An 11753-nucleotide genomic window follows, 5' to 3' on the forward strand; every position below is an offset into this window, starting at 1 on the left:
CACTGCTCCCCTCAGGATGAACTTTTCTTTGATGGTTCACATTAGTTTGTGAATATGATCATTTAAAAAACCATTTCTAGGAACTGAAACAGGTTGAATATCTTAGTTTCTACCGACATAAACTCTAAAGTCAGGAACAATAATGCTGCTCCACATTTTCATTTCTCTAATTTCTCAAAAACTCAGTTTCAACATCCTGCTTTCCAAACCGTCCTGAGTTGTGTGTGAACTCTGAGTTTTGATGTTAAACAGCGCAGAGAGCTGCTCGGGGCACTTTCTGTGAGACGGCTGTTAGGGCTGAATTATAAGAGCACACAGAGGTGCAATAAACAATTCAGGGACTTGTGGGGGCCGAAGAGGAAGGAACCAGAGTGTTAGGTCATCCTCTGTATGCTCATAGTGCCACAGAGAAACTTCCCCCTGTCTGCCAGCCAACAGGCCTGAGCTCAGACCAGACAAACACACCTCCAGCACACACACACACACACACACACACACACACACACAAAAACCAGTGTGGGAAATAACACGGCAGCCAAGTGCAGCTCAGACTGGGCTGCAGCCCTGCACAGCCCGCCTGCTCTGCTCGCCGTCCGGCAGGTAAACAACCATTGTTTGGAGGAGCTGTTCTTCAAACTCGGCTCAGGCCGCGTCCACGCCAGGCCGAGCAAAAACACATCATTTCTGACCGAGCCCCCCCCCCCCCCCCCCCCCCCCCCCCCCCTTTTCTAACGACGACACAAGCTGAAACTGAAAACTGGTGTTTGTCCCCGAGCAGCCTTCAGAGTGAATCCGTCTGGCTCGGCGACGTGGCGCTCAGACGCTGTCGAGGTTACGAAGACGACTCCTCACTTCGACTGTCAACACAACCCATCACACAGTAGCTGAATCAGCGTTTCACATTCTTTCATTCTAAAGCTTCTTGATCAACATCTCTGTGCAGCAGTCGCGTTACTGTTTTTTAGACTCAGGTTAGTTTGTCTGACAACGAGACAGTTGATTAATACAATGATACACAGTGAAAGATCAATAAGAGACAGTTTAACCAGCTGAGACGTTCAGGTGCAGCAGGGTCACCTGCTGTGTCTGTCCCTGCTCTGACCCCCCCCGTACAAAAGTGTAATATATTACATATATGTCCATTTAACAAGAGTGATGTCATACATGTCACCTGCGAGGGGAAGTATCATTATCACATATGAAGATATAAGTTTAATAATAAGTGAAATACCCACAGTAAAATTTGTATATGAACAAATATCAAAAATATCTATATGATGAATTTTTATATAGAAACATGTTGCAACCATAAATGTTACTGAGACATATTTAATTTATATTTGCAAGATAAAACAACATACATTAAAAGATGGTATGTTATTCCATATGTTCATTTATGTTTTTCTTATTAATTAAAGGTTTTAACTTCAAGAGTGAATAGATTTTTCCATCGAGTCGAAGCAGGGACTCGCTGCTGAGGACGTTTGGACCCATGTGGTTTGTGTCCTAAACATTCAGCTTTCACGTCGCCCTGATAGATTTTAAATGTGTTGCTCATGGACATTATCGTCCCGCGACGCAGCACAAACAGAGAACACGCTCACCGGTGCAGAGGAGAAGAAAACAATCTTATTATTATTATTAGGTTTAACTGTTTGATTTCAGTTGCTCGTAAAGTCAGACCCACAAACTAAACGTGGATGAAAACTTGATATTTCCAGACCTGAATTTCCTTCCTGTCTCTACTGATTCTATCAAAATAAAGGCATAAAAATGTCAAAAAAAAAAAAATTATTCCAAGTGCCGACAAAACCATCCTGTTCAGTTTAATTGCATGTAAACTGACGACTTAAAAATACCACACAGCTTTGTCCTTTCAAATTTCACCGAATGGAAATAAGATATATAACAACAGAGACACAACCAGCCTGATACAATTATTCATTTTCACATGAATGAATAAAACATATTAGGGGATAACAGTCGGTCCTGTATCATGATGGTCGCAGGTTCATCTGACTTCAGAGCACACACCTCCACCTGAACTCTGCACGAAGGAGTCAACACACCATTCAGATTAAAACCCCAAATCTGACCATCAGAGAACGTCTGAGAACAGGCGTCATCTGTGGCCGAGAACCTCTCGTTTTCCATCATAAAGACAAATCTAAAGCCCCACACACACACACACACACACACACACACACACACACACACACACACACACACACACACACACACACACACACACACACACACCAGAGCGCATCAAACACAGTCATGTTTGCATTAAATCAGCTTTCTCAGTGTAAAAATAAATAAATAAATAAACTACACAAGAGGAGAAGTGACTTTGAAGAAATGGTCAGCGTCGGATCATGTCGGCCATTTTTACACCTTCATCTGACGGAGGAGTCAGGAACAGCAGAACCGCTCCACCCTGCTCACAGTGATTACACCTCGCTCTTAAATACAAATGTACGACGATGACGACATTTCACATATTCAACACCTTGACACGTGTCAGTGCAGCTAGTCAAGAAAATCCTGTGACGTCATTAACTCAACTAATACTTGGCGTTTACGTCGAGCTTTGCTGCAAAACTTCTGACTCAACCAAAAAAAAAAATTGGTCGTCATTTAATTAACGCCAGGAAATCTCACGAAAAGACAAAAAATAAAAGTCTGTCTCTCCAAACCACATTAGTTCCTACTGAAGACATAAATATTTAATGACAGCTCACAAATATAAAGTTTCATTTTTAATAAAGGCTCAGTTAATTTCCTGAAGCAGCTGCTCGCTGCAGCTTTCAGCAAGTGTTACTGAAACGGGAGGAAATAGGGAACTATTTTCAGCAGCGGATGAATCCACATTTGGGGCTTCACTGAGTATTTACAGCAGCGGGACGGTGTGTGTGTGTGTGTGTGTGTGTGTGTGACTGAGTCTGAATAAACTAGAGTGTGTGTGTTCATGGTGATGACTGATTGAGTCAAATATAAAAAACCATCCTCACCTCTTTTCTGGACCCAGCCTTCCTTGACGACGTTCTGGTCGCTCATGGTGGCTTCTCCTCGTCACCAGTCCTCCCAGTTCTCCCAGTGTGGTGACCGTGAAGGGGACAGCTGTTGTTGGGAGGGGCAGCGGGACGGAGGGCTCGGGTGAAGCTCAGTCAGCTGTCCGTCTGACCGCTTGACCTCCGACCTCCAACCTATCCTGCGCCCGCTCTCACCTGACCTCAGATCTGTCCGTGTGCTCCCTGCTGGGTTGTATGAATCTACAGTGTCTCTCTCTCTCTCTCGCTCTCTCTTTGCCTCGATCACTTTCTCTTTCTCCCTCTCTCCCGCCGACCCGACCTCACTTCCTCTGGCTGTCTTCTGTCTTTCTCACCTCTTTTTAGTTCTTTACTCCCTTCTTTCTCTTTCTCTCCCTCCTTCCTTCCTTCCTTCCTTCCTTCCTTCCTTCCTTCCTTCCTTCTCACTCTCTTGCTTCACAGTTTTCCTCGCTTGCTCGTTCTCTCAGACTTCTTCTTCTTCTTCTTCTTCTTCTGCTGTGTTCAGGCGCTGCGGTGGTGACTCAGCCTGGAAGGAAACGGAGGCAGAGAAAGGAGAGAAGGGAGAAAAAAGAAAAACACGGAGCAGGTCAGTGGATAGTTTCCCTCGCACAGCAAACACAGCAGGCCACCACTCATTGTTCAGAGCCTTAACTCACTTCCTCCCTCCTTACCTCCTTCTATCCTTCCCTTACCTCCTTCTCTCCTTCCTTTCCTTCTCAACCAGCGTCTTCTCTTCCTCCCTATCAGTCTTTCCCCAACTACTTTCCCTCCTTCCTTCTTTACTTTCCTCCCTCACTTGGCCTTATTCTCCTTCCATTACCTCCATCTCTCCTCCCCCGTTTTCCTCGTCTCCTCCTCTCCTTCCTCTCTTCACTAAACCCTTTCCTTCCTTTCCTACTACTTTTCTCCACAAGGGTTTCACCTCCTCTTCTCCCTCCTTCCTCTCTTCTTCACCTCATCATTCATCTCCTCATCTCCTTCTTTTGTTCCCTTCCTCCATTTCACCTCCTCCTTTTCCTTCTTTCCCCATTAGTCCATCACTACTTAATGACTTCTTCCCAAACTTTTTGCCTCCTCTCCTTCCTCCCTTCCTTCTTTCTCGTCCTCCTTGACCAGGTCTTTTTCTCCTCCCCTTGTTTCCTCCTTCCTCGCAGAAGTCTGGTACCTTCCTCTCTTTCTCACCTTCTTCCTTCCAGCACCTACTCTCCTTCCCTTACCTCCTTCTCTCCTTCCCTGTTTTCCTTGTTTCCTGGCACATTCACCATCTCCTCCTATCCTTCCTTTCTTCACTAAATCCTTTTCTTTCCCTAACTACTTCTCTCCACAAGGATTTCACCTCCTCTTCTCCCTCCTTCCCATACCTTCATCCCTCCTTCTCCATTTCCCCCATCTGTTCTCACATCATTCATCTCCTTGTCTCCTTCTTTTGTTCCCTTCCTCCATCCCACCTGCTCCCTTTCCTTCTTTTCCCCACTAGTCCATCACTACTTAATGACTTCTCCCTAAACTCTTCACCTCTTCTCCTTCCTTCCTTCCTTCCTTCTCATCTCCCTTGACTAGGTCTCTTTCTCCTTCCTTGTTTCCTCCTTCCTCGCAAAAGTCTGATACCTCCTTTCTCACCTTCTTCCTTCCTTCCTTCACTAGTACCTACTCTCCTTCCTTACCTCCTTTGCCTCCTCTCCCTCCTCCTTCCTTCCACCGTCATAACCTCTNCTACCTCCTTTGCCTCCTCACCTCCTCTCCCTCCTCCTTCCTTCCACCGTCATAACCTCTTCATCATTCTTCCTTCCTTTGTTATCACCCTTCCTCATTATCTTTCCTTTTCTCCTTCCTTTGCTTCCTCCTTCCTTACAAAACTCTGGTACCTCCCTGCCTCTTCCTTTCCTATCTCCTCTTCTCCTCCTTTCCTTCCTTCCTTCTTCCCCTCCCTCCTTCAACAGCCACTACTCTCCATCCTTTTCCCTCCTTCTGTCCTTCCTCACTTCCCTTGCCTCCTCCCTTTCCTTCCCTGTCCCTCCTCCATGACTCCTCCCTTCGCTTCTCCTCCTCTGACTTTTTTTTAATCGATTAACCGTTTCAGTTATTTTCCAAGGAGCGACATGGAGCCTGTTTCTTCACATTTCCAACATGGAGGCTGCGTCAGAAGCCGTACTCGCTACGACAGCTGCAAAGTTTAATCAATAAATCGATTAGTAGATCGACAGAAAATAAATCAGCAACTGCTTTGATAATCTTGTGTTAATTTTTCTCTGGTTCCCGCCTCTCAGATGTGTCTAGTTCCTGGTTTCTTTAGTCAACAGACTGGGTTTCAGACTGTTTCTGACAATTAACAGACAAACAACAAGTTGATAAATCAAGAAAATAATCGATAGATTAATCAATAATTAAAGATTTGTAGATTTATCTTCATCTTTAGAAGCGACAATCATTTGTGAAATACGATGTTGCCAACATCTGCGATCTACGACTCAGAAATGCAAATGTTTTGGTGAAACAGGCGCCTGATCAATAATCTGAGTTAGACACGGCTCCCATTAAAAACTACACCGGGGGGGGGGGGGTCCCTACACCTGACTCCCCTTAACCCTCTTCTGCTTCCTCCCTCATCTCTTGTCCCCACTTCCCTTGTTTCCTGGTCCCCTGTCATCATTCCTCCTGCTTCCCTCTTTTATTCCTTTCGCTCTAAAACTTCCTCTTTGACACGACCTGATCAAGGCGGGAATGTTGCACCTTTATTCCTCCTCACTGTTCTGTATAAAAAGGTACGCACATGGAATTGGGGGAGGAGGGGGGAGGGATTGTTGTTCCGGTATTAATCCAGCAGCGGAGGTAGACACAGAGACGGATCGATGTCTGTGTAAAAGGGAGGGCACGGCGGGATGCTGTCTAGAATCACACACGGGGTTCAGTGTAAACAAGTCGAGATGGAATGACGAGCTGTCGACTGACCACCCAGCACAGACAGACAGGTGAACAGCAGACAGACAGGTGAACAGCAGACAGACAGGTGAACAGCAGACAGACTGCGACAACGTGTGAACTCTGAACGCACCTCTGTTTGTCTCTCCTAAAACCACACGAAGGTCCCAGCTCAGTTATGACAGATCAATCAGTGACTCCTGAATCTGACTCCAGGTCTGCACCTATTGGTTCCTCAGATTCTCAGAGACTAATGTGACGTATGAAATCAATCTGTGTTTTAACGGAGGCCCAGGACACCGACCCCGAGAGCCACCGTCTCCAAAATCAACCCTTAGATGATCAGATTGTTTTCAAATTCATCCTTAAAAAGCTGAAGACTGAACATGTTGTTGATTTCCTGTTTACAGTGTTAGACCCTTCGCACACACACACAACGCAACAGAGGTGAGTCTCACTTTAAGACGCTCGAGAAAACCGAAGCAACCAGCTACGAAATGTTTCGCTGCCTCACGGTGATCAACAAAAACAATGACTCAACAACTCAACCCATAATGCACTGCAAAAACTCATTTAATACACTCAACAGTCACAATCACATTTAAGTTTTCCTATATATATTTACTGAAGAATTTTGTAATTTCTTATACAAATAGTGATCTGTGTGCCACTGTTCGCTTCCTGCTGCCAAACCCAAAAGAACAAAGTCTTATATTGTACAGAGGCAGACGTTTCTGTTTCCGTCACTACAGAAAAAAACCATAATAAACTTTACTTATAGAGCACATTTCTAAAACAGGGTTTACAGAGAAAACAAACAGAGAGGAAATTATTTCCCATAAGGAGATGAAAACAGTGAGGACAGTGAAGGCTCACAGGAAGGCCTGAGCGGTAAAATGTGTTTTAAGACGTGTTTTTATAGATGAGACAGACTCATCAGACATGATGTCTTTGCGGAGGCTGACCCACAGTCTAGTCTCCTTTGTTTTCACTCTAGACAGAAGAGCAGACTTCAGAGCTGCACTTGTGGACCTCAAGGGTTAAAAGGTCTGAGCTGTAGCTAGCGTCTTATCCTGGCTTTAAAAGTGATATGTCAAATTTTAAAACGAATCCTAAAACTGACCTGCAACCAGTGCAAAGATGCTACGCCGGGTGTGAGGTGCAGTCGTGTTTCTTCTTTTGCTACAGACTGAAAAAAGTGACTTTCATTAAAAAGACGGGATGACATGAAGGCATGGATAACGGTGTCCAGGTCTGCGGAGGACAGGAACGGCTTGATCGATAGAAACAGGACGACACGGTTGAATTTATACGACCAGAGGTTGACGTCAAACAAAACATGAGATAGTTGGAGTGAGAACCAGGTTTAAGGCTTAGAAACATCCGCACCAATGAAAAGGATCTAAACTTGAACTGTTCTGCTCTCTGCAGATCTAGTCTTTTCCCGGGTTTTGGCTGTTTGACACTGAAATGATGACACGTCTACACGGTCTTTAAAACTTCCCATTATCACGCATTAATAAAGATATTTTCAATATTCATAGGTATTAATATATGGCAAATATATGCTAAATGTCATCACAACAGTTGTATCGTGCCTTACATGAGACTAAACTCTTCATATGCGTCAGTAATCTTGTCAGGTTTTACAAACAGCCAGTCACTTGGACAACAGATCCGTGAACCGTCACGTTAAGATCATTATCGTCCCGATGTGATTCCAATAACAGACGAAGAACAATATCATACTGCTGCCCAGCCGAGATATAAAACAAACAAAAAAATGCAGTGACAACACTTATTATATTTTTCTGATGCGCTTCTGTCCCTTTTGTAAATCACTCTGTTGTGCATCTGTGTCTGAAGGGAGCTACACAAATCTCTGGTCTTTATATGACTTTCCAGGTAAATGTTTCCCTGCTCAGTCTTACCAGTAACACGGTGAGTCATACATCATTGTCTTATAACAAATCACACATCACAGAACTGCCTAGATCATGTGATAGCATGTGTACCCCTCTCCTATTAGTATTTTATAAGTAATTAAACAATAAAGCATGATATATTTTTTTAAGAAAAGTCTCATTGAGGCTGTTTTTTTTCCAGTAGCGTGTTACCATCTCCTCATGGCTGATCTTTCCTTTATATTTTAATACATTATCGGTAAAAATGAATCATAATTTGTCAGTTTATCAGTCTGAGCTCTAAGAGTGAGAATATAAGATGCTGAACAGGACTGAATGTGGATCACAGCTCTCACAGTCACCATCAATGGAAAGAGCCGAGGCTGGAAAACAAGTGTGAGCCCTCCAATGACAACAAAAACAATGGCTGACAGGAGCAGCCGCTGTGTGTTTCAGAAGCCGGGTTCAGAGCTGCGGCCCTCGGTACCACAAACACCACCCCTCCCCTCCCTTGACTGTCTGTCTACCCGCCCTCCCCCTCGCCACCCCCACGTCTCTGATTTATTGGCCATGATTGGGTCCTGCACCGCACACAAACAAACAAATACTGAAACAACAGCTTTTGTTTCAAGGGCGTGTGGTGTCATTATCTGTTACATAACAACATCCGCTCGGCGCGCTCCATTATGTTTTAATGGCGAATAAAATGTCTGGCAGTGACTCTTGTACCGATTAGTCACCGTTAGTGGCGATGGAAGAGCCGGTGTGAGGCGGCGGGGTCAGGGGGAGACGGTTGTGTAAGCCAGGCCGGCCTGTGATGGCTCGGCTGGAGGAGCCAGGGATGCTAGCGGGGAAGAGGGTGGGGGGTGAGGAGGGGTGAGGGTGTGTGTGTGTGTGTGCGTGTGTGTTGGGGAAGGGGAGGGGGTGATGCTACAGCTAATGTTAGCCGGCTGGGAGGCTGGTTAGCATAGCAGGCTGGCGGCGGGGCCGTTTGACGGGAGGTTATTTTCATCTCGTTTTATTTATTCAACTCGGACAGAGACGCGACGCTGTGTTTTTGAAGGGATTGAAGAGGAGGAGGGGGGAGGATGGAGGGAGGGAGATGGGGAGGAGGAGGGGTAGGGGTGGTGGTGGTGGGAAAACGGGGAAGGTTGGGGTGTCGTTCATCACGGAGATGGGCCGAGGCCAGACGGACGGTACCGTTACCGTTACCAGCCCTCCCCTCCCTTCTGCAGCAGCAGCAGCAGCAGCATCCCGGCGCCGCATCCCTCCCAGACAGGCGGATGACGAAGCAGCAGCAGCCCGCTAACGGCAGCTAGCTAGCGTGCTAACCTCCGCTCCCACCCGGAGACGAACCCGCTCACCGTGCCCCCCCCCCCCTTAAAAAAAACGACGACCCCAATCCCGCTACGTCCCTCCCTCCTCCTCTCCCTCTTCCCACAAACAATCCCCACGTCCACCCGAACACCGTTAAAGCACATTATTAAAATTATTTCACCTGGCAGTCGAAGAATGACAGGGATGCCCCCTCCTCCTCCTCCCCCTCCTCTTCTATGGGCACTGGAGCATCCGACGGAGTAACGTCCCTCAGCGGCGAAAACAGGAGGAGGACAGCGATGGATCCATAGCCGCCGAAGACCGTGGAAGCCGAAAAGAGGAGGGTTTTTTTTGTGTCTCAGACAGACGAGAGACTGCGGCGGCAGACAGACACACACACGGACAGACAGACGGACCCGCTCGGCTCCTGCTCCCTCCGCAGCTCCGCAAGGAAACCTCGCTCGGCTCCGAGTCGGCGCGTCACGTTCAGCCGGATCCGACTGGGAGGACTCCTGCCTCGTTCAGGGGCTGTCGGAAATCTGCGCGTTCACGCAACCGGTGACACAAACCAGCCGGGAAATGGGACACATTCAGGGGTCACTTTGTCCACGTCTCTGAATTAACTAAGCCATTCAACGAAGGCACTGAAATCTGAGTGCACCCCCACACAACCCACCAGCCTTAAATAATTTAAACAGGCCATTTTTTTGAATTCTGAGATTAACAGGATAGTATCATCATTGTGACATACACTCAGTTGTCAGTTTATTAGGAACACCCAACCTTGGGGTCGGGCCCCTCTGAAGAGTCACCATATTAATCTGAGGAGTCATGAAATTATTGATGTGAGCGGAAAGGGAAAAAAAGTTCACAAATTTGTTTTGAAACAGTTATTTGAATGAAAATCTGAAGTTTGAAGAGGAAATCAGTCTGTGGTGAAAATACCTTTAGTCTTTAAGCGTACATTATACTTTATACTATTATTATGTATGAAGTTTTAATCTGAAAAGTAACTAGTAACTATATCTGCCAGATAAATGTAGTGGAGTGAAAAGTACAATATTTAGAAGTAAATAAATAAATAGAAATACTCAGGTAAAGTACTTGCAGCCAGACAGTGTTTGGATTTTTTGCTTGAAAATTAATCCAAATGATCAAAAATTAAAATAATTACAGATTAGTTTTCTGTTTGATCATCTAATCACTTAATCGACTAATGTCTTGAGGGACGTGTCAAGATTTACTGTGTCTGGGTCTGTACGTCCCTCTGAATTCGGAAGTAGGAGTTTACGGGGAGCACCTGAATGCAGCATCTCTCTCCTCATGGCATCCAGGGCTTTTGTTGTCTCTCTCTCTTTCTCTCTCTCTCTCCCCCTCCCTCTCCCCCCTCTCTCTCTCTCTCTGTGCTGGATTTATGTGTCCAGATTCAGTTCAGTTATAATTCACTTCCCTCTGATCCCCAGCAGATATCTGCTCTTCCTTTTATCAGCCTGTCTCAGTCTTCCACCAAAACACTGAGGATATTTCACACACTGACAATTATTTTTTTTCAGGCTTTACTCTGTTATTAATTTATTTAGGCTTACCAAACTGTATAGACCCCCTCACCCCCCCACCCCCACCCTTCCTGTGAATGGATGCTTTGTTTGAGGATCCTGGTCCCAGTCTGGATGCAGGCCTACGTAGACGGGACTACTACTACTGCTGCTGCTGCTGCTGCTGCTGCTGCTGCTGCTGCTGCTTTGCATTAATCAATTACAATCTGTGAAATAACAATTCAGTCCCACGTAAGAGGTCTGCCAGGGTCAGCTATGAGTTGAGACTATTTGTGTGGGTGTCGGTTTCCTGTCAACAAAGGACAAAAATTACAAAATATAACAAAAACAAAGCAAGAGGCAAAATAAATAAATCATTAATAATGAGAAACAAAATTGTATTAATCGATTTATTAACTGTTTATTGACAGAAAATATCAATTTCAGTTTTGTTTATTCGTTACATTCTTCACACATGTTGAACAGTTTGGCATCTTTAATTTAATTAATTCAAATACTGTGTTTTTGGAGAGACAAAGTTTAATACGACACCTTAATCATTTTTGACATTTTATTTATTGGTTATAATGAAAATTGATGCTAGTTGTGGTTAGATGCATTAAAAAACATACTAAACTTTTATTATTCTTGTAGCTTTTTCAGTAGTGATACTAAAAATGTGGAGTTTGTCTTGACGTCGTTATAGATGAAAGGTCACGAGGTTCATCCTCTGAGGAGCATGAATGTGCTCAGGACGTTTCGTTCTAATCCACATTAAATTCTGATATTTTATTTGAGTGTTTTCTTTGAGTATCGTTTTACCAGCTGCTCATTTACAGTATTTAAATCGTTGTGTGTTTTATTGTGTTGTTTTTTACCTGTTTCTTATCTGAACCTCAGACTGCAATTCAAGTTTCCCCCTTGGGATTTTATTATTATTATTAATCTGAATAATTTGTGTTTTGCTTATGATTAAGTTTGTTTTTTTTTCTGTAACAAATGCTCTGAATGTCTTGTTGTCTACA

At 44.8% G+C, this 11753-nt stretch overlaps 1 protein-coding gene across 2 annotated transcripts in view; it reads right to left on the reverse strand.

Annotated features, from left to right (window-relative positions):
• Positions 1-3060, reverse strand: part of LOC111238251 (RAC-gamma serine/threonine-protein kinase-like) — a 16052-nt gene extending 12992 nt beyond the window's left edge. For both annotated transcript variants that reach the window (XM_022767679.1, XM_022767678.1), the window contains exon 1: positions 3015-3060. In XM_022767679.1, the coding sequence (XP_022623400.1) occupies positions 3015-3060 (46 nt within the window). The remainder of the gene's footprint in view (positions 1-3014) is intronic.
• Positions 3061-11753: the final 8693 nt, after the last annotated feature.

The sequence above is a fragment of the Seriola dumerili genome, unplaced genomic scaffold, assembly GCF_002260705.1.
Source record: "Seriola dumerili isolate Sdu_G_001 unplaced genomic scaffold, Sdu_1.0 BDQW01001246.1, whole genome shotgun sequence".
NCBI classification, from domain to species: Eukaryota; Metazoa; Chordata; class Actinopteri; order Carangiformes; family Carangidae; genus Seriola; species Seriola dumerili.